Here is a 24,029-nt window from a genome sequence, read left to right as displayed (position 1 = left end):
ATAGGAAGGATGGCCCGGTGGTACCTGGTCAGTCAGAGGAACCCTGCATATGACTGATAAAAAGTGTGCCGTAAAAACGAAATTGTTTCATCTGATTTAATTGAAAAAAATTAAATAAAATCCACTGTTTTCCTGGATGAACATCTTGAATGGCATCTAGTCCTGCTGAGTCCAGTTAAGCCTTTTCCCACTGAAACATCCGACACCTTCTGTTTCTGACAAATGACTCAGGCCTCCTCTGAGCAAATAAAGTTGACGCCAATAAATTCTTAACAGCGTGCTGTCCTCCACTAATGGCCCATTGTCAAGAAACACATCACCATAATGGGGAATAATTTATCTACCAACCTGATACTTGAAAAGAGTGTCTCATGCTGCATGTGTGTGTGAGAGGGAGAACATTCACTGCAGTTGTGGTTTTTCTTTTTGTTTTTTTGTTTTTTTTGTCTGCTTGTACCTCGTGTATACTGTAATTCAATTATCAGAACTGAACATTGTGTGGAGGGGTTTAATGGGATGTCTACTATGAGAACATCAGATTGGGACACGGTCAGTAAAGGAAAGCGGCAGCTGGCTTGTCTGGAACACGCTTGCTTTGTTGGAAGACTATATTTGCTGTTAGCTCGACTCAATGCAGGAGAGATGAGATATGCACCAAGGTGGCTGTCAAAGCATTTATCATTTTAATAAGGCAGAGGTTGTTCTGGGGCCCTGTGTGGCTTCTCTCTTTACCACATTGGCCTCTCCATGAACTAAATGCTGTTTGAGCAGGTGGTTTGTAAAACATTTCATGCAGCTGGGCACTGTGAAAAGCGGCTTGTGCCGCCCTTGAGCTGTTGCAGTATTTAATCTCCCAACCAGTTTTACTGTACAAGTGTCTTGCTTCATGGTTGACGTCTGCTGTACAGTGGAAGCTGTGGGAACACGCTGCAGCTGAATATGGCTTCCCCTGTATAACAAAGTTTGCTTTAGAAGGAGAACAACATCTACAATCACTCAGCTACCAAATAGACTCAGGGTGGTGAGTGCAAATTGAGTCCGTGTTTGAAGAGAGTTCAAGGCTGTTTAGACAGCTGGTGGTCAGTGTGCAACATTAATCACAATGTTCTGCCGTGAGAAATTTGTGATTGTAAAAGAAATGTGCCAATAATGAGAAGGAAAGTTATTTAAAGGTGTATGCGCACATTTAGTTGAAAATCATCACTGGAAAGTTTTTTTACGCTACTAGTTTTCTTTGTTGAATATTTTTAAATGATCGATGATTAATTTACAGATTATTGTAAAAACTATGCACCGGTGCATCTCTAGGCTACTCGAGGCCTTTTAAGTATTTCTAGTTCTATGGGCTCGATAAAACCTCAACATAAAAAATACTTAAATCTAAAAAATTAAAGGAAATTAGCAAGCAGTTATACTTTAGAGACTAAAGTAGCTGTAAAGTATTTAAATTGAAACATAAAAGATGAAATAGAATCAAAATAAGTCAAAATAAGTTAAATATTCATTTGACAAACCAATTTAAAACATATTTCATCTGTAATCCCAGTCTAGGTTTAGAACTTGATTGAGAAACTGTAGATACTTCACTTCACTGTCTGGGTTTAACTTGAGACGACTTGCTAAAATGTCATAACTTTAACTCATTAGCATAATTTTTTTTATGCACATAGAGGAGATGATTTATTATAACCCTGTACTTGTTGCTGCGGTGCCTTGTGTAATTTACAGTAGATTGTAGTACATTTTCTTACCATCCAAGAAAAGTAATGTTACTGTAAATAACATTATTGACATACACAGCTTTATTGAAAAATTCCTCCTGGTCATTATGTACAGTTTTCTAGCTGAATGTTGAAACCCTGCAGCCCTGCAGGTCATGTAAATACCGTAAGATCCTCTAGCTGCCCCCATCTTCTAAACTCTAGGAATATTTTGTAATTTGACCAGTTCTAAAGAGCGATGTCATTTGCAAGCTTCACATTAATTTCCCATGTAATGTATGCATTGTGGGAGCAGTGAGCTTCGAGTGGGAGGCACTTCAACATTGACTGCTCCACATTTACATAAAGTAAAGGTCTGATCTAATTCATGCAAATTGAGGGGCAGGAAGGAAAGTGACTTATGACTTTATACTCTGGAATCTTGTGCAGATATTTGAAATGTTTTAGTTCAGAACTTACAGTGAGGATTAAATTGTTGCCTTGTCTACCTTCAGTAGAGGAATCGTTTTGGTGTGCAAGAGACCGGCATGATTTTGGGTATCAGTTTTAAGCATATGGGAATTTTAATGTGTTTTATGCAGCCGTTGTTTGTTGCCACTCGTTCCTTTCAAGTTGGTTGAGGGTTAGAGCCGGCATGGTAAGACCATAGCCTCAAATGCTTGGTTCCACCCGCTCGGCGTCTTTTCCAGAGGAATGAATTGCTCGCTGTATGAACAGTGACCAGGAAACAAACTCATGTTCTTGTCAATTCTGAGACATTGCGCCAACGGCTTCTTCCATGTAGAGGTAAATCTAGTTAACTAACACATTATGAATTCAGCCTGTCCTTGAAGGGGGTGAGCGTTTGTGATTCAAAGCCTTTTTGATCAGATCTCAGAACAAAATGAACAGTAAATAAAATACTACAGTGCTTTGCACTACAGTATCCTGCCATATCTGGAATACAGTGTATGGAGTGAGATATGAGGAGCTTTTTGATAACTCGCAGCCGGGGTGAAGAGGAAAAAAAAAAATACTCTGATGCTCTTAGGGTTGTCTCAAGATGTCCTATTGAATGTGTTATTTTCAGGCCTGAAAGTGTGATGTGTCAAATCATCCTAAGAAAAATACACTGTCCACAAGTCAAAGTATTGTTGCTGCAGAGCAATTCACCAAAATGCTTTCCAAATGAGAACATGTTAGCGTTAGTCCATCATATTTATGGTCACAATTACTCAGCCTTTGTCTCTTGACTAGCTGGCTTGTCCCCCAGTCTCCCAAAGACACTAACAACTTTCCAATGTGAGTGATTTCAAGTTTTTCCTATTTGGACAATGGTAGTTTTTCTGTTTTAAGTGATTATTTTGACTGATACAGTGAACATTTTCAATGTTTCACTTCTCCAACTACCATAAATGAAACTTTAAATAAAAATAAATGAAATAAATAATAAATAAATTTGCTTTCATTTTAATATACTGATACGTACTCACCAACCTGACATCGAAGAACTAATGGCAACGAAGACCAACTGCATTACCTCCCGCTTCCTTCGCTTGGTTGAAAACGGGGCATTTGAACACACCACAAAGACTACAGCCTATGGGCCAACTCGCACGAACATTCTGCGCCATGACAGAACCGACAAGCTAATACCTAGGACTGCTGATATTCAAAGATAGCAGACAATTTTGTAAAAACTAGGGTGACGAATGCTGACTTACGGCATGACATAGATATAGACAACCACTGACTTCAATCTGACCAAATCAATCCAAAACTACCTGTATGACTAAATATGCATTATAGGTAGGCAAAATAAAATGGTTATCGAGAAGATATTTTGAACAGATTTGTTAGCCTATATGTTTGTGCCAGTGAATAGTGTCTTGTGTTCATGTACAGTGTCTAAAATCTTTTTCCAACCAGTTCATTGTGTTGCCCAGGAGAAGATTGCAAACTGTCACAGTAATCCACAGAGAGACTTGTCCACACAGGCGCCGTTTGTTTTTGTGATCAAACGAGAGCCCGTGTGTACTAATGTTGACACCAGCAGAATGACGGGTAATGATGTTGTTTTGCCACTGTGTTTGAAGCGTGTGAGGCAAAGCCTGCTGCCGTGTCGCCGTCATGTCATCACCAGCTCAGCTCAGGCAACAACACACCATCACCGCTGTCACATCTGCAGAATGGGACACATCAGAGAAATTAGAAAAGGCATGTGTGTGCATCAGAGAGAGAGAGAGAGACGGAGGGTGTAGGTGGGGGTGGGGGTCTGTCTGATTATGTGTGAAACTTGATGTCAAGGTGCAGACTGATGTGTGTGTGTGTGTTTGTGTTTGTGTGTGTGTGGGAGGGGGGGGGTTATAAAAGAGGATAAATGTCACTTCCAAACTCTAAGCTGTCATTGTAGGTTTATGTCCACTATCTTGTGTTTGACAAACAAGACCATCACCCTCTTTGGGTTGTATCTCATCTTTGTCATCACACACAGAGCACCGGGCTGTTTTCACCTCATACAGATGTAGCAACTGAAAGTGTCGGCCTCTGACGGCGATTGCTTGTCTCTTGTGCCGCAGGATGGCATGTGATTACAGTGTATGACCTGTAGGTGGAGCTCAATATTCCCAATTAAAACGAAATTAATTTGGTAATACAAATTGTTTTAGCTCTGTTTTACTCCTTATATTCATCCTAAACATTAAAAAAAATAAGTTAAACCGCACCATAAACATTTTACTGGTACAACAGACCAATAATATGAGGAGGAGGGAGAATGAAATGTATTTGTTCATGAAGACAGATTTTAGGAGACTGGGTGGAATCACAGTTACAGTAGTTTCTGTATTTGTGTTTGTGTTTTTCCATCAGCTTAAAAGGACAGAAGAGCTTTAACCGCTGTGTCCCTGTTTTCAGAGACACACTTTTGACCAGTGGAAACCGTCTCTTAAATGTTAATGACAGCGCACATTCAGCCTGATCACGTGCGATTCGATTCCCTGAAAAACAGCAGTTACAGTCTCTGACTCATCAAACCAAACCTCTCACGTGTGAGACCGTCTCCATGGTTGCCCGCCTTCCCCCCGCCCAGCACCTTTGTAGAGACGTTTGTCATCACTTGTCATAGTGTGGGAAAGTCACCGCAGTTGATGTTGAGGTGAGAAAGGAGGAGCTGCTCCAGCTGAGCCCACACAAAACCATGCACAGTAAAACACGACCATGACCCACTGAATGCTGGTTTTTGTTCTTTTATGGAACATCGTTGGTTAAAATCATAGAAATCTGGCATTAAAATTGCACTTTACCAGCTCCACTCTACTCTAGAAGAGTGACTCACATGCCTGTAGGTAAATGTATGAATTCTTTTCTAAAAGACATGTTGCACTGGGCTATAATCCAAATATCAAATGTTTTCTTCAAAATGACTGCAGTTTAGTTGTTTGGGAACTTTTTAAAAGACAGGGTGACTGATCATGTTTGGAAAAGTAATGTAATATCCTCACGACCCCCATTAGATTGGAGTTTGCTGATAGGAGTTTGCTGACTTACTCACAGTTGGAAGTGGTAGTTTCGCCTTTGTCTCCCACTCCCGCCCACGCTTTGACCTCATGACCACCTTGACCACATCCCTTAACAGGCTGTCTTTGTCTTTAATTCACTGTGCCTCTTGATCACATGTCTAGAATGCAGTAGGGAACCTACTGAACCATACAAATGAGCTGATAATGTCATTGAATAGGCCAGCTAATAGTTAAATCAGCTGTTTTAACATAAAAAATGTTAAATTGTAACAGTACATTCATATCAAGATCACTCATTGAAAACAAAATCAGAAATGTACCTTGTCACCCACAGTGCACCCACTGCAAAGTATCACAATTACATATTCTCATTGTGTCTGATAAACAAAACCTGTCGTCATTCTGTTGCTGAATACACAGGCAGAATCTATTATACTCTGCTTTGTACAAGGCTCACAAATTAAAACAGCGGTTAACAAACAGAGGCACTCATTAGAGTAGCTCCCAGTCATTTCAACCGTGGCTTTACGGGAAATGTGATTAGTGCAGCGTGCAGAGGGAAGCAGCGACGGGAGACTGTGGAGATCCAAGAGATTGTGGAGAGGAAGCAGCCGCACTTATAAATACACACCCAAAAGGAAAGGTGTTTTACAGTGTTAACAACTGTAAGAAAATACGGTTAGACAGCACGTGTATGCAGCCCAGTGTGACGGAAACAACAAGGATTTCAGTCCGATTGAAATGATTGAGAACGTATCCATAAGTTAAAAACAACTTCACTTTCGGGACATTCAGCAAATGCAACACACTGAAATGAAGATATATGCTTAAAAATAAAAATGCTGCGCTAAAGACACGGCAGCTCCCGTGATGGATGACAGAGTATTTAGTACAGCAGTTGGTGATGTTAGAGTTTTTGGTACTCCACGGTACTTTCTCCTGTCACATCGTTTAATTTTAAGACTTTGAAGGATGCTAAAAGAGCAAAAGTGTTGGTTGGCGCCACGCAGATAATACGCTGTGACTACCAAGACAGGATTAACCCTGAGATGTAAATATATTTCAAGCCTTAAATACCTTAGCTTACGTACGGCAGTTAAACCAACTCTTAATTAGGAGGTCAGACTGAGTCCCTTTGCACTTCAAAACCTTCCCGCAGGGCAGCTCGTGCACAGTCCTCCAAAGCCCTTAGTGCTGCTGTGTTCTACATTTGCTGAAGGCACATCGCATATTAGAATATTGAAGATTAGAACCGATTACAAAACGTCCTCCTTCTTTTGGTTTCCAGTCACATCCTTGTCAGTGCCAAGCTGTCTGAAGGTGCAGCACATACACTATGTGCAGTGCAGTATCAGAAAGGGAGAATGATCAGCGAAACTAAATGTTCTGGATGCGTTTATCTGCAGAAACGAGAGGCTGCCAGATATCAATATGAAGCAGTTTTTCCTTGACAACAAGCACTTTACCACCGTCAGCTGAGATCAACGGCTACTGATGTTTTATTGGGAATTTAAAGTGGGTTTAAAACCAGTGAGAATAAAGCTAACATTGTAAGTTTTTACATAACACTACAACTTACCATTAGAAACCTATTGGTAGTGGGAGCTTTTCTTTTCATAGTGCTGGGTCCTGACTTTTTCTCATTGCACTTCAAACAGTCTGTGGTTCTATCCAGGAATGAACCAGCCCCATTGTTCCCCCATGGTTGCTAAAAGCATTAAAAAATTCTGAATTCTGAATCCTTTTTCCTTTGACAATTTATGTATTTATTATTTATTTATTTTTTGCTCATTTTCAGTATTCTGTCCGAATTTCTTAGACCTTGCATTCGTATCGGCAAAATGCTGAAATCAGTAATATTTTTTGCAGACCCCTCCGCTTGATCTGGGTCTCGTAAACAAACAAGATACTTCAGAGTCCTTTCCTGTCAATTTAGTTTTCTCCATTTCAGCAATTTAACCAATTTGTGTGCACTTACTTTAGCATCTGGCTTCTGCGGAGCACGTCATTCACACCAGAAAACCAAAGTAATGGAGTAATAAGATGAAATGGAACACACACTTTAAGGGTGACATGTTTTTAAAGCGGGAATGACATATTAACAGCCTCTTTGCTTTTTTGATCTCATTCCCAGTTAAATGTGCAAAGTTGTTTGGTACTTTTTGGGGGGGGGGGGGGGCTCGAAGACACAGTGGATGAATTCTAATTACTAGCTATATCATCAAAACTTTCATGTACGCTGTGGAAAATGACAGCATCTACTAAATGGATTGGCACAGCCTTTGGTACAGACAATACTTGTCCCCAGATGTCGTGACTTTGATAATCCCTTTTGATCATTTTTGTTAAATCACACTCAGAATTAACTGTATACAACTCTTCCTGTGTGTTACCTTTTATTTGTTCAATAGTTACATACAAAACGTTTTTTTTTTTAAATTGAATGCATATGCTAACAACTCGGAAAGATGAACTTTGCCGCACTGTTTCTCCTCCCATAGAACCCGCATGTGAATGTACCACCGTGCCAAAACACTGTCACAGGAATGAACTTTAGAGAAAACACTGGCTCTCTGCTTAAATCACTTCATTAGGAAGCTTCAAGCACAATTCTTTCATTGGGTGCTTGCAGTCTCCATCTTTGTCTCACTGACAGTAATTAACACTGCCTTTCCCTGCTAGCATTCTTTGATTCCTGTCGAGCCCAATATGAGCTCTACTCAGTCATGCTCTGAACTACATATCAATTTTTATTTTATTTTTTAGTTTTTTACAAAAGCTAATTTCCTGAGTGCCTGATTTCCTAAAGTGTAAGGAGGACATGGGCTCACTGCTGCCAGGCCCCCTCATAACAAGAGCAGTAAAAAGTGCAGTGAGCCAAGATGCCACAGGCAGATACTGTAATTATGATTTTCATTCCCTTCCTTAGTGCCATTGTGACTATTTCAGGAGTGGAGCAGGTACAATACGGTCATATGAATCATTTATTTCAAGAAGGCAGTTATGTCTGTAGATGCAAAAGTAATGGGTACGGTGGTTAAAAAAAGGGGGGGTTGGGCTTTGAGATTGCGATTAAGGGAAGGTGAGGGCCTGACATCAGTGAAAGAAATGGAAAGGTATGAAAGGATGAGCTTCCTGTTTGTTGATTAGTCGCCAGCAGACTCATGAGGGGAGTGAATTTGTAACTTTAAAGTGGTTTGTTTAAAACTATTACTGCTCTAACATCTGCCCGTCGTCCTTTTGGTGCTGTTAAGAAAAGCACTTGCAATCTAGCTGCTGTTGTTCTCAGCAGCCAACAGCTTTTCAGCCTGTCAGCTCCTTTATGGAAATGTGAAAAAGCAGATTGTATATTCACCGTGGTACAATTTGTGCTGAAGCTAAGACCAGCAGAAGTATGGTTTAGATAATTGGTTTAGATTTAAAAAAAAATTGTCAGCCAGTGTTTAAGCTGAATAATTAACATATTGGGTCAAGTCAATCATGGGTTTAAGACAACCCCTTATTAATAAAAGTCATATATGCAAGATGGATATTCAATCGATTAGTTATCACACGTAAACCGCTTTTTGCTGGTTTTTTGTCACGCAGAATGAAGTACGGGCATAAAATTTGCAGCGTTTGGTGCTGAGACTGCAACTGGACCGAGATCCCTTAGAATAAACAAGCTCTGATGCATATTGGAGCAGGGTTACTGCATCATGTATCGGCAGCATGAAATTTCATTACATATATGAAAATATGAGAGACTGGAGTTGTTGGACTCAACTCTGTATGATAAATGTGTTGTCTAAATAAATAATTCATTATAAATAAAGTAAAGTTTTAAATTCCTACTAGAGATTTCCCGCTTTTTATCTCTTTTCGGTACCTTTTCACTCTCCATCTTGGTGAAAGTTTAAGACCAAATTTCAGTAACCCTCCCCACTATATGTGTGTGTCTTATTAGAACAGGTGGGGGTGGGGGGTGGAAGGAGAGACCGGAGAATCGTTTGGACATTGTAATGAAGTGGGAGCTACACAGAGCTTTCGCACAATGTATAAATAACTTGTCCTATATTTTATCTGGACTGTTAGTAGTCAAATCGTTGACAATATGGTCATTTGAATCATTATTAAACCTTGTTTTTTACAAACACCTGTGGATTCCTTGTAACACACAAGCCATTTTTAAAACCTACTTTCATGATAGGCGCTCGCTGGTAGTTCTTCTCTAACTCGCTACAAACCCTGGTGCAAACTGCCACTGGCTGTCATTCAGTTCAATAACCATCAGTGGGACACCAAGAAACTAGCAGCTGGAATGTGTGTTTGCATGCATGCACATCCAAATTCACAGGATACAAATAAACGGGAACTCATCGAAACATTGCTCCGCAGCTCTGCAACTGGTCAAAAACTAAATTAAAAATTTAAAAATTAATAAATGGTCACAGGTAAAAGTCACTTCTTTCGACGTTTGTGATCCCCTTTGTGCAAGTTTCAGACCTATTTAGACTTCGGGCTTACTTGTTTTAAATACTTTGCATGTCTGAACTCTTCTGTCATGCACATGCAGGCTTGTAAATAGCCAATTAGTGTACAGAAATTAACAATCACCAGGAAAATAAAAACCTACCTGGAATAATCAGGTCTGCATTACCTCCTACCCTTATTAAAGAAACTAGAAGCTGCATTTTCCTATGGACACATCTTCATTGACTTAATTGCAGTGAAACTTTATGGGGCATATAGTGTGAGACCTGCATCTTGGTGGATTCTACTTCTGTGCGTGTAATGATATCTATAATAATAATCAATAATATCACGTCCAAACACTGCCAGTTCTGTGGGAAGACATAATTATGTGTTCATGCATTTCTACACAGTGAACAAAACGTACTTATGAGTATTCTCCTAATTAGCAATGTAATAGGGTGGGCTGTCACACTACAGCAGCAAAGAGGAGTGATTATTCGAACATAATCTTACTGATGAGAGTATTCAAACTAGTAGTACGTATGCTAAAGGGATACGGTGCATGTTTCCATGCATATTGTACTTGTACATATTAGCAAATGGATTTCAGTTGTGGTGAATAGTGCAGTTAGGATCGAGACTGTGCCGCCATTTTGGCGTGTGGTACCAAAATGGACTCAGTTTCATGTCATTTCATTTAATGTTTCTGTGGGTCAAATGAGGAAGTGGGGACAAATGACCTGTTTGGATCCTTTATTTCAATCAGACATAACACCTCCGAAAATCTATGTGATTTTACCCTGATGTCCTTTGGCTCAAGACCAAGCTCGGCTCAAAATATTCTTAAAATATTCTATTTCAAGTTTCTTAGTTATTTTTCTGCTACTATTCAACCTGGGAAATCTACCAAGTCAATGATATTTATATAGACCACCTGCTGTGTGTTTCCTTAGTATAATTCCATCAATCCTGTGTGTTTTGTGCAGAGGAAACAGATTCCGCACCTAAGTGTTGCTGCAGGTCTGTGTTCTCTCCATTACCACGACCGCCTGAAAAGAAGCTTCTTTCACATTACGTCCGTGTGTGTTTCTTTGTGCGAGTGACGTCTGCTTTCTTTTGTGTGGCTCTTATTTATGCTTCTTTCATGGTCAATCGGTCGAGATCTTTTAAAGCAACAAACACACTTTGATCTTTGCCTTCCTGAAGGTGGTCTCCACATGGACGCTTTGACGGCTTTACCCATTGAACCTTATCCTCGTGATAGAGGACATTGTGATCGCTCCACTATGTGCTTTTCCCGTTGACCCCCGTGTGTCAACGTATGTGTCTGTATCGTGTGGTTGTACATTAATGTGGGAAAAAAGCAGGTAGAATTATATTTTTTTTAAAAAAGAACAAAATAAAGATGCTAAGGAAACTAATGTAAAAGTAAACGAAAAAGAAAATAAAACAACCTGACTCATCTCACCTTTCTTTCCTTTTGAGGACGGGTGATGCTCCTAAAGACAAGACCTCAACCAGCACGTTGGAGGGTTTTATTTTTTCATTTTTTATTCATGTGTTGACAAATATTCATTAGGAAGAGTGCAGTGCCCTTTAAATGTCACGGTGGTAGATTGTCTATCACAGCAGCATTAAGGGCTGTCATCACAGAAACGTTGATTGGTTTCCAGGTGGTAAGAAGAAAGAAATGACACCGGCCGAGTGCGCCTATGAATCAGTAGATTTTGGGAAAGATGAGTAAACTTCTGCTTGGTTTGTTTAATCGTCATACTTTGGAAACCCTGTAAATCCCTTCTTTAAACCCCCTTTCATCCCCTAACCTCCTTAACACACTGCAGCACTCCACATGATTGACTTAGCTATTAAGCTCTCTGTTCATGTCCACTTGACATGCATGTCATTCACTTTGTGAATTTTGGATTTGGGTAAAACTTCCTTTCTTTTATAAGAGGGTGTAGACTTTATCTGTACATACTGGAAATGTACAGTAATTAAGGAATTGTTTTTGCATTGACATGGACTTTGAAAAGTTTAAAGATTTGATTAAAAGTTTTTTTATTCAATAATGTCTTTGCATTTTTTAACTGGTTCCTGTGTGTAATTGAAGAGGATGAACTGACTAAGACATTACAAAGTATAAACTGACACGAATTTAGTATAATACCTATATTTGATTTGGTTCAATACGTTGGTCTGAGCTATGAGCTATGGTCCAGCAGGTGTCACTGTTTGGAGTGGCAGGTGTTACAAGCAAGTTTTTAACAGTTCTGCTTCATTTTGTTCTGCTCTGCTGTGTTTCTTTGGGAAGCTGTTGGATATGTGAACACTAAAGATTTCTGTTATGGGATCGGGGATGTAAAGAAATCGTAGAAATTATTAGTAATTCAACTTAGTAACTGCCATTTTAAATAACCTTTATACCACAAATATGCCGTTAGTTTCGGAATATGGTCCTTGTTGTCAAGATTGGGGAGCAGCCAGAGGACTTGGCTTAACAAAATGTTTAAATCCCAAATGACAAAAGAAACAAATTGGAACACAAAAAGTATTTTTTGTACAGAAAATACATTTTTCTGGCAGCATTAAAAGTACACGATTTAGTCCCTCTTTAAAGTAAACCTACAGGGTGCAACTTTAGTTGACATGAAACTGCTTAGCTTTGCTCTTTACACTCCACCACACTCTGCACACCCCTTCGGTTATCAAATTATAATGAGGAAGAATGCTAATAAATGTACCGATTAAGCAGAAATTGTTGCTCTTCTCTGATTGGTCAAAAGGGTGAGCCTCATTTATAATGCTTTTACTGTAAATACAGACATCTCTGCACTGATGTCAGTGCTGTTGATTGAACCTGTGTCAGTGGATGCTACCACTGTACCTCTCCACAAAAAGATTGGAATATGGAAGTGTTGGAATTTTAAACATTGAAAATGCAGAAAAACTGTAACTTTTTGATATACGCATGATATGATTTATGTGGGAATATCCTCATATTAAGTTACATACAAGTTATTTTCACCAGTCTTTTCTCCCGGTGCAAATGAGTGGAGTATGCAGTTAAGGTTAGGTCTCCTAAAAACAACCCTCGTGGCATCATCATCATCATCAGCGTTCTTTGTTACCTCTATCCCCACCCATAGAAAACATTATACATTTTTGTTTATGTGTAAAATCAGTGCTTTAATAAATAATTTGCCATGTGGGAGTAAATCCCAGGCAGAGTGGTTAGCGCCACCGCCTCACAGCTAGTAGCTAGTAGGTAGGGGGTTGGCGTCCCCTGCCAATCATGGCCTTTCAGTGTACAGTTTGCATGTTCTCCCCGTGCTTGGGTACGTTTCATCCCACAGTCCAAAAATATGCATGTTAGGTTAATTGGTGGCTCTTAATTTCCCATAGGCGTGAAAGATTGTGTGTCCGTGCATGTCTGTGCATGTCTCTGCGACCTGTCCCCCCCCACCACACACACACACACAACCCTGGTTGGGTGTGCATAGTAATTTTCCTGAGTCTCTGAGTTTCAGAAATGCCTCACGTGCTGCACTGATGCACTTAATCTAGGCAAAAAAATGCTTTTCACCCAAAATGTACCAGACAAATAAAATGATCATTATATAATCCACTCTCACCGTCTCTTCTTTTGAACTTTAAGTTTGCTTAATCCAGACTGACTTTGGGTTCAGGAAGTCGCTAGAAAAAACAGGAACACCCGTCCAGCGATTTATCACTGCGTTCTACTAACCTCAATACAATAGTCAGTAAACAAATGTATCAAAAGTGAGCGAAGCCCTTAAAATAAGAACACATTAAACTTTTAAGACAAGCTGAATGGGGTTTTAGAAAGGTGTAAGCTAGGCAATGCTCTCCAGAGAGGCTATTAAGCAGTGTGAATAGACAACCTAAATGAATGAGGATCGAAATAAAATTCTGCAGGGAGCAAATGTATTTTTATTAGTTTTTTTTTTTTGTTTGTTTGTGTGTTTGGCCTTTCTTTGAGCTTCACAAGTGGTCCGAGTCAGACACCTCATTGAGAAATAGAAAACATTAAAAGACATGCTAAACGACTAAAGATTTGTTTAATATAGTATATTATTACATTTTACTCATGTATTGAAGCTTCTCTCTTTAGCTGTTAAAATACATCTTCCTCCATTTTTACCTCAGTGCATAACTGGAGCTTTTTAGGAGAAGCACGACTTTTATTTAAAAAAAATAAATAAATAAAAAAACACCTAATCATACTAAACAGATTAGTTGGCTGAAAAATGTATTTCAAGTAACCCTAAATAGCACACGGCAATTTTATAATTTCTGTAATTTCTTGCCGTCTATTCTGTCACAGTTGCTGAGCATTCAACAGCGGGGCTTAATGCAGCATTAGGTGGGGATGCAAATGGATAAGTAGATGAGAGGAAAGGATAAAAGGATAAAAAAAACGAGGCTGAGAGGGGCTGGAAGTAGCACCGTAGGCTGAATGAGAGGAAAAGGGTGATAAACAGCTTTTGCTTCATATTTGTGTAATAGGGAATCTTGTGTCTCCTTCGACAATTATTTGTCATCCCTCTCCACCTCTTCTTGTCTCAGTCTACCTGCTTCTACTGGGTGATGTTTTATGCAGACATAATATTTCATTTCATTGTTATGCCGATGACACTCAGCTGTATCTCTCTATTACTCCTATAGACCATAGTAGGCTGAGAGCTCTACAAGATTGTATCTCCGATATTAGAAACTGGATGTCCTTTAAATGTTCTTCAATTAAATTCAAATAAATCAGAAATTCTCATAATTGGACCTCAAAATATTTCCAGTAATATCCTCCCATCCTTAGGCCTTTAATAAAATGAGTTAAGCCACATAACTTAAGCCACTTAAGTAACTTGAGTTTTGAGCATCACATCACTAAACTAGTTCAGTCGTGCTTTGATCATCTTAGGAATATTGCAAAAATCAGACCTATGTTAAGTCAACTAGATTATTGCAATAGCCTCACTTCAACAAATGGACCTGAAACGCCTCCAAATTGTTCAGAACTCAGCAGCTCGGCTCCTGACTAGAACCGGGAAGATCAACCACATTACTCTCCACATCGGCTCCCTGTTCATCCTAGGATACATTTTGAGATTTTATTGATTACTTAGCCTTGCGTGGTTTTGCGCCATCCTATATTTCTGATCTTTTAATTTCATACGTGCCATTATCAAACTGAAGATCGTCTGTTCCAGCTTCCTGGTTAAAAACAAAGGGGGGACAGAGCATTTTCCATCATGGCTCCAAAACTGTGAAATGAGCTGCCTGAGGAAATCAAGCTGTCTAACTCAGGGTCATCTTCTAAGTCTCGTCTGAAAACGTATTTTTCTTGAATTGCCTTTAATGAAATGTGAGATCCTTGTTTTAGTTTAAATAGCATATTCTATCTATATCGCTTGATCTATTTTTACTTTGTGCTTTTCTTCGATTTTATATTTAACCTGATTTTTTTAAATGAACACTGATGAGTGCAAGTAGCACGGGGGGAAGATGCAGGACCCTGAATAGAGAGGTAGCAGGATATTAACAAAAGAGCAACAGAAAAAGGGAGCGAGTCATTAAAGATCCTGTGATGTAGAGGAATTAAAGCACTAGTCAGGAGTTTTTGTACATGAGAGCTTGAAAAGATGTAATACATCAAATACAGCCACTTTGTACTTCATATCTGACCCTTTTGGTACATTTGCAGTTCAGTTTTTCTTCCTGTGCTCGGCAGCTCCAGGTACTGTAGTGACTCACAGATCTGGCTGTGAGTGGTGATGGATTTTGTTCACCATGCACAAAGCTGCCAAAAAGCCACCCCATAATAATTGTCCGTAGGTTACGCTGTTGTTGCCATGGTGTCTCCTGGGGTGATGTGGCAGAGAATAGACCACGGTTTCCTTAATTACAGGAGATTGTCTGTGATTAGGCAGAGACAGAACACGCACACACACTTGCATACAGACACACACACACACACACACTAACCTGAACAGAAACTGTGAGAAACTGCAGGTCACAGGTAATAGTGTGGGGGGACAGTAAATCTCGAGCATCTATAGTCACACAAATAACGGTCTGGATTGGTAGATATTTTTCCTCACATCACATTGTCAGTAACACTGCAAGGTTGTACCTTCACAAGGGTGTAACTTTGATTTGCTGGGTTTTTTTTCTGTGTCATGCTTTTTCAAACGCCATTCCATCTCTTCTGAATTCGTACTCAAGAATAAACTAGAGTCCTGCTAATGCATTAATTAAAATCCATGTTCATCAATTCTCAGACATGATTCACTCTCAGCAGTAAAAAAAACATTCTAGAATATTCAAACATTCTATAATACCTAATTAAATAATAATAATACCTATAATGTCAAGGGTAAAATGGAAAAATGTCTTTGATAGAGCCCTGACACCTTATGACAATGTGCATTTAAATTTTTACTACAAAGCCCATCGTGATTTTTTGTCTCATATTCAAATGATAATCTATTCTATTATGCTCTAGGACGGGGCAACCAAGGCTCAAAAGCGAAACAATAAAATATTCAAATCACTCGGGGCTGCCAGTACAGCTAAGCAGTAAAAACAAAATAAAAGCTCTGTTTTTTAAAATATTTTTGATCTATTTGTCTCAACTTTATTTTGCATAATTTTTGTTCTCAATGTTACTTGGAAAATACCTTATCTCATTTAAAGTTTAAAAATAAATTTTTATCAACAGCATTGGACGTACTGAACACTGTTGAAACTAGTTCTAGGAGAGTAGAGCCTAACGTCTCTGGCAGAGAAGGGAGCTACTGCGAGGAGGTGAAGTGATACCGACAGGGTTGTTGGGTCTTGGTGTCAGCAGTAATGAGTCTGGTCCATGTGTGCTTCAACCCTCATTATGATTGCAACTTCAAGTAATGACAAGAAGAATGAGATCAGTGGGCAAAATGAGTTTCCTTCTCGAGGTGGCCAGGTTCACGCTTGGAGACAGAACGAGGGGCTCAGGTGTCGGCTGTCTTTTCACCTGATGTGTCTGCAGCGTCTGTACTTCTTGCAGAAATTCTGTATTTGCATGTGTGAAGGTGTTTTCTTCAGGTCCATGCCTGTCTGTCTTTAGGTTTTTCTTCCTATCAGAAGGACACAGCAACTTTGTGGCTTTAACGCTTTACCTGCCAGCAATTTAGATTTTTGATTTGGATGCCTCGGCACTATGATCATTTGAACAACTGGTTTTAGCCATTTGAGAGGTGGATCCAATGTATTCTCTGTTTGTAGTGTTAATAGAGTTTTCAGATCGATCGGTATTTAGTGCCACAAAGTGGGTGGGAACCGGGAAGTAAAAAATTCCACCTTATCTTTGAACCCTGATAATGTATAACAAATGAAAATGATGATACTGATACAAGCTATGAAGAGAAATGTTTAATCTTCACTTTCTCCAGGGATTTGGTCCAGTGTCAAGTAGAAACTCTTTTTAAGAGAATGCATTTAAAAGGATACTTTTAGGTGGCCATGTTTGCTGAGCTTCTAAAGGCTATTTTTCCCACTTTCCATCTCAATTAAAAGCCCATTTTAGCTTCTTCATACAAGAAAATCCTTACACTGCTGCCACAAAGGAGCTTTGGTAAAGCTCGAGTAAAAGCAATTTAGTCTGATTTAAATTTTGACAGTTATTATCTTTGTGGGATTTAAAATTGGTGGGAAATAATTTGCACTATTATAGGCACCTACTGATACACACACGCTTATCTGTACTCATACTAAGTTTGGAGATGATGGCGATTAAATGCCTTGTAACACGTACGGTAGTTACTCGGAATTATTGATTTTTAATTGCTGTGTCCATTCCTGAAGTTATTTCCAGCCATGCTTGGAGCACAGCTCTGGGGGTCCTTAGGTCAGACTATTGACTGGTCCGTCCACTTTAGTTCTGATTGAAATATCTTATTAAATTTTCACCTAGTTCTATTATCCTCTAAGAAGTTGGTCCCATATGGCTTATGTGTGCTTTTCCTTACAGTGGCCATAACAGCATCACATGAACTCTCCTTACACATTATTAAGGTGATGTTATTAAAAACCAATGAAAAGGTTCAGTGGGACAACGATCCCACAGTTGTGAAAGGAGAAATGAGGCTAATAAAATGCAGAAAGCTCACTAAAGCGAGCATGTGTGCTTGCAGTGTGGTAAGTGTGGCCATTTGCAATCGCAGTATTACTGTTCTGCTCAGCCCACCGAGTTCTCAAGTGATCAGACAAAAGCAAAAAAAAAAAATTCTGTCTTTGGTGCCCTGCCCCTTGCCCATGCACAGCACGCTTTATCTTATGGAAGTGCCCTTACTGTGTCACTTATTTTATACACAGCAGCAAAATTAGATTTACGCAGTCATAACAGCTGAATTGCGTGGCACTCGCACTTGTGTTGAGCTGCATCCTGACTGACAGATTTATTATTGCTTTCTTCTTCACAGTTTAAGTCACAGCTCTGTGGATCTGTCATCTGTCTCCATGACTGAAACACTCACCCTCTCCACTCTCCCCCGCTGCCTCCTCTCCATCCATGTCTCTCACTTCCCATCTCTCTCTCTCTCTCTGTCTCTTTAAGTAGTCCCAACCTTTATAGTGCTAATCAGCAACAGTCCTCTGTCCTCTCCTTGTTGTTTCCTCATCTCCTCTTCTGTTTCATCTCCTCCTCTGCCCCCCCCCCCTGCAGTATCTGGGTAGGATCAATATGTTTGCCTGCTCAGCTCTTTCCCTTCCTTCTCTGTATAGTCACACTGCAGTAGTGGGGGATGTTTACTTTTGAAAAAGTAATTTGCATTTTGGAAAGTTTTAGACCTGGCGATAAATATTTCAGACTGACAGTAGACGGATGAGACAGACAGCAGACATGGTGGCTAGGATGGAAAAAAAATGAGAAACAAATGCACTGTGATTCATCACTGTCCCTCGCAACATTTTTTCCTCCACTGACCATGAATTTACCTGAATACAGCTTAAAAACTAAATTCATACCGCAAAAGAAAATAATAAAAAAGCTCTTATACTGCTGTTAATAGAAAGTGTGTATGTCTCTCCGCAGATGGGAAGGTGTATGCGATGGGTGGTATGGGAGCGGACACCACGCCACAGGCCCTGGTGAGGGTTTATGAGGCAGAGAAAGACCAATGGCAACAGATGACTTCCATGCCAACGCCACGGTACGGAGCCACACCCTTCATAAGAGGAAACAAAATCTACATGATGGGTAGGGCATCTCGCCATCTAATCTTCTCTTTTTATCTTAATGTTTTATTCACCAAGGCCGTCTGTTACTACCCCAGTGGTTAAACCACCGCGCTCCCTCATCATGACCATGGTGACTGGCCCAACAACATGGATAATGCTGCAGCCATTTTTTCTTCACATTAATTATGGTTCTGTTGTCATTATATGTTTTGACAAACTAACTCAACAAATTATCAATATTTAGTTAAATAATTAAGACTATTTTTTTCTTTTTGCAGATTAGTATTAAAAAAATATGTGCACTAAATGTACACTACAGTAAGTGGTAGTAAGCCCAGTGTGGAGTCGAGTCTCATGCTACAGCTAGTTTGATTAATAAAGATTGCATGAAGAGTAACTCAAGCAGATGCAGATGGTGCCACGCTGAGGTCCTCAGAGCACTGGCTGGTCCTGAGAGAAGTCTCAGGAGAAGGAGAGATGGAAGAAAGCTCGTAGAAGAATAACATCCCCCCTCCATCAGAGTGAGGGAGAAGCCACCCTCAACCAAAAAGGTCCAAGAAAAGCCTCCTACAGATGGCACAGTTGTGAGAAATGAGGTGGACCTGAGAAGAAAACTACCTTTTCCCCTGGTCACCCAAACTTGAGGTCTGACTTACGTAAGCCTCTTTCACATATGAACTTTGGAAAATGCTTGTAGAAATCATCTCTGGACATTGTGCGGAGTTGGGGGAGTTGTGGGGATCATGATCCTCACGGACGAAACCCACTTGATATTAATGAGGGATCAGTGCAAAAAAAAAAAAAAAAAAAAAACCAGAAATGTCGTCAAAATGACCATTTACTCTCTCTAAATCCTCTGGTTCAGAATTTTATTTTTTCCTAATACTTTCCCACGAGGCAACAGCTGCTGTCTGTTTAGAGCTTCGCAGCAAACAGCAGCTTGCTAACATGTTTAACTACTATGTTGGTGAATAAAGTCTCTGTCTATGTTGGTACCAAAGTACCTAAAGCACTACTCAAACCAAGGACACAAATTCTTCTTCTTCATTCATTATATGCTGACCTGATATTCATCACGTACCTGCTCTACATTACTGAGGTGTTGGGATTGCAGTCTGAGTCATATCTGTCCTTACAGAAAAAAGTTTTTCCTGTGCCTGGGTTGCTGGGTTCCTCCAACTATCCAGGTTCATGCAGGACATGCAGAGAGCTCAACCGCTGTAAAAATACTCCAGAGGCAAGCTTAGGGATGGTGACTCCAAATTCGGTGTTAAGGGGAGTGTTAATGGATGCTGCTCGCTCTGTGTCAGCCGTGTGCTAGACTGCCGACTTGTCCTTGGCCACCTTGTGTCTTAACTGGGAGCTCCTCCAGCTGCCCCCACAACCCTTAACACAATATGCAGGGAAGATAATGAATGGACTGATTTCTGGAAATTCCACAGGAGAGGAGTGAATGTAGTGAAACATTCACCATCATAAAAACGTGGCCATTGTGAGGTGTGTTCGCATGCTGATGTTCGCATTTAACTCAAAGCACCAGTTTGCTCGTACAGCCTGACCGAGGCGCTACCACGGCTGGAAACCACCACCGTGTTTGAGAACAACATTCTGGATGCGCCTCAGTCCTCAGGCTTTAGTGTTTTTGGGTCTATTTTGAACCCCGATGCTCACTCTGTGCTAATATAGATACTGAGATAAAGTACCAGCGTATTTGTCCCTATCTCTAAAATGTTGAGTTCGTAGTTGGTAAATCTGTCACACACTGGTGGTGTCTTCTCTCTTTTCACCCACCGAACCATGTGTCCAGGCAAATGAGAGTGTTACAATGTTCTTACGGTAAGAACAGAGTGTGATTTTGTCTGCGTGGAAGTTTAGGGGACGTTAGAGGAAAGAAAGATGGAAAAATATCTACATTTTTCTCTGGTCTAAAGACTCCTACAGTCCGGGTACAAAATTGATTAGAAGGGACAGAGTTGGAGTTAAAAGCTGCTCTCCAGGATGCAAAGAAGACAATGTGCTTGTTGCAGATCCTGTGTTTCACTTTTTCCCCTCGGAGCATTTGTCATCCAGTCATTTCGCAGCCATCAGAGGTTGCATTTGTTCACATTGTGTCTCTGTTGGGGGCTTTTATTGCTCGTTGACACTTGGTAAAAATTTCACACCACTGCTGAGAGAGAAATAGGAATCACACAAGCCAGGGTACAATGATTTTAGAGATGAGTCCATTTTGCTGCCAGCATTAACCTCCTGACAGCACACTTTGGTTATTTCCATATCAATGTTTATTTATATATATTTTTTTATTTTTTAATAGTTTAGCAAAAGGATCAAATTACTCTTAGGTGCTCAATATGTCTGTTATTAAAAATACTGCAAAGGCAAATCGACCGTCGTAGAATGTAGCATTGCATTTACTCAAGTACTGTACATAAGTACTTAACGGGAGTATTTCCATTTTCTGCTACATTATGCTTCAACTCCTGTGAATTTCACACAGTGATACTCTTTTTATTCTGCTGTATTTATCTGACAGCTTAGATTCTTAGAGAGAAAGATTTTATAAAGCAAAACATGATCAGCTCATGAATTTTCAAGAAATACTCCCACAGACCAAACATAAATGGCATCCATTTTGTATTATTACAACACAATATTCTGTTAACTAGTTAGTTTATGAATGAATTAATAAATAAATAAGGTGCTTTAATTGTGCCTGCCTCTATTTTCAGTGCTAAGCTACATGCGGGTACACACCTAAACGTTCGTGCTTTTTATTTAGAATCATGCCTGCCACGTGTCACATGTGTTGTAGTTATTGTTTAGTGCACTGCATGGTTTGCTCCTGACAGCATGGTCAGAAGAGGTGGTGGTTAGCAGAATCATAAAACCTTCTGTACTTTCTGCGTATTACAGTTTAGGCTGGGTTGCTGGACAACAATATTTATTTATAGAGAGAAATACTTAAAAAAATATATGAGCATAGGAGTTTAATCATATTGTGTCACGTTACACACAGAATTATTACTGATGAGCAAACAGAATAATGTGATATTCATGCTGTTTGAATTATAAGAGGACAGTTCATTCATTATCTCATGTAAAATTAATGCCTGTTCATTTGCTGCACACAGCTTATGGTAGATTGTAAATTCAGCCTCTTTTATCAGCTGCTCATCTACTCATGGTGTGTGTGGATCAGTGGGTGATTGCAGTCTCTTGTACGCCTTCCTGGTCAACATCAGCCTTAATGACATATGACATAACTCACTTGACTTCATACTGCTTTAAAATGTGTGTGTGTGTGTGTGTGTCCATGCACGGACAGGTGGTAATCACACTACTGCATTTGTAATGAGGCTGGAAATTCATTTATTGTGTAAGATTCTTATTGCATGGTGTTGAATGGGGGGATATTTTAAATTGTCTGCAGCTGCAAACACCTGAGCAATTAATCTTTGAAGCAGAACAGCAGCATCCTGTCCCTTCTTCAACCTAAGAAAAGATGTATTGTTGTAAAAATGAACATGTTGGCCTCTAGAAACACAATATAATGTATTACTTAGCATTTGTTTGCTTTTCTTGCCTTGGACATTTTGGGAGGGAACCAAAGTGCATTATATCAGATTCAACTGAAAACAGGACTAAGGATTGTAATTTTAAAAAAATGAGGGCACTGCTAAAATAAATATGATAAATATCAATTTTATGTCTGAATGTGCTTCTGTATATGTTAAATAAAAAACATTTTTGTTCATCTTTGGCTGTTTAAAACGGACCTTTTAAAAATCTACTGAAATTTACTGCATGATCGGAACCTACTCAATCTACTAGGAGCTACACCGTTTCCTACTGATCTGTAATTATGTTGTGCTGATAACCGTGGACTTGTTGAAGGTTTATTTCTGTTTGGTGCAAAAAATGTAAACAAATATTTCAACATTTTGGAAAATATGCAATTTGTACTCAGACAAGAGAGATACAACACGTTAACTTGTGATCTTTAAAGCAGCGAGTAGGTATATTGTTGAACCACAGAGAAACTGCTCTAAGGTAGTTAACTCACCGTTTGCGCTTTGCTGTACATGTACATATTTTTACAGATGTCAGTGGTATTTTAAAAGAACCTAGAATTTCTTTCAGGTTCATATGGTGAAACATTCCATTGTCTGTTAAGTCAAAGAATGTGTCTGTGGGATTATGCTGTAGCACAGAAATGGAATGTGAACTGTCGAGAATCACAGAAAATCATACACAGTTCCACTGTAATCAACAGGCCTTTCAGCTGAAATTCCTCTTTTCTTTACTCCCAAACATCTCTGAGTCGAATGCTTCCCACTCACTTCGACTCTTTGTCTCGCTGTTGCTATCGATCTCCATGCCACCCTGCCCACTCCGTTTGACCCTCTTCCACTTTCTTCTCTCGCTCCTCCACATTCTCCGTTGCTTCTGCACAATTTCTGTCATTGAGTCATTTTCATGTCTTCTTCCTTTTTCTCTGTTTCTGTTGTTTGCTCTTGATACAGACACGCTCTGCTGCCATTTCTTCGCTTTTCCTTCGCGTCTCTTTCCTCCCAACTTTGTCCTTTGTTCACCTTCAACACACCTCTTAACGTTGCCCAACCCTTTCCTCATCCTCTCCTCCGTTTTTCCATCATTCATATTTTTACCGCCTGCTATATGCTCTCTCTCAACCTTTTGCCTTCCGCTTGTACTTGTATTCTACAAGGTTAAGTTATGATTTGTGGAAGCAAACAACTTGTAGTTGTCCTGGGGGAAACACCCCGCTGCTGTGCTCTGCTTTCAATCCAAAATAAAATGTGGTCCCACCGCTGGTCTGCACGCTTGCCAGACTGAAACGTGGATGCCAAGGAAAGTCTGTGACAGGAGAAGGGGATTAAAAAGAAATAGAAAACAAGTACACACAGAAATTTTGTCATTGGCTTTATTCATGCACATGCTGACATTGATGGGATGACACGCAACTTACAGTTCCTAAATTAATAGATTTTTAGAAAGCTGAAGGAAGTAGCTCCAAACTTGTGTGTAACAGCTAAGTCCGGTTACCTGTGGTAGACATGAAATCAGCATTAGTTTGTCCTGATCCTGAATTTGAATGCCT

General features: G+C 39.7%; 1 protein-coding gene across 2 annotated transcripts in view; it reads left to right on the top strand.

The window, feature by feature from the left end:
* The window catches only part of LOC137139454 (kelch domain-containing protein 8B-like), a 135,421-nt gene that overhangs the window by 68,383 nt on the left and 43,009 nt on the right, over positions 1-24,029 (top strand). For both annotated transcript variants that reach the window (XM_067526711.1, XM_067526710.1), the window contains one exon: positions 18,765-18,929. In XM_067526711.1, the coding sequence (XP_067382812.1) occupies positions 18,765-18,929 (165 nt within the window). The remainder of the gene's footprint in view (positions 1-18,764; positions 18,930-24,029) is intronic.

Source organism: Channa argus, chromosome 13 (genome assembly GCF_033026475.1).
Source record: "Channa argus isolate prfri chromosome 13, Channa argus male v1.0, whole genome shotgun sequence".
In the NCBI taxonomy this organism is placed as follows: Eukaryota; Metazoa; Chordata; class Actinopteri; order Anabantiformes; family Channidae; genus Channa; species Channa argus.
This window is presented reverse-complemented; position numbering and strand designations above follow the sequence as displayed.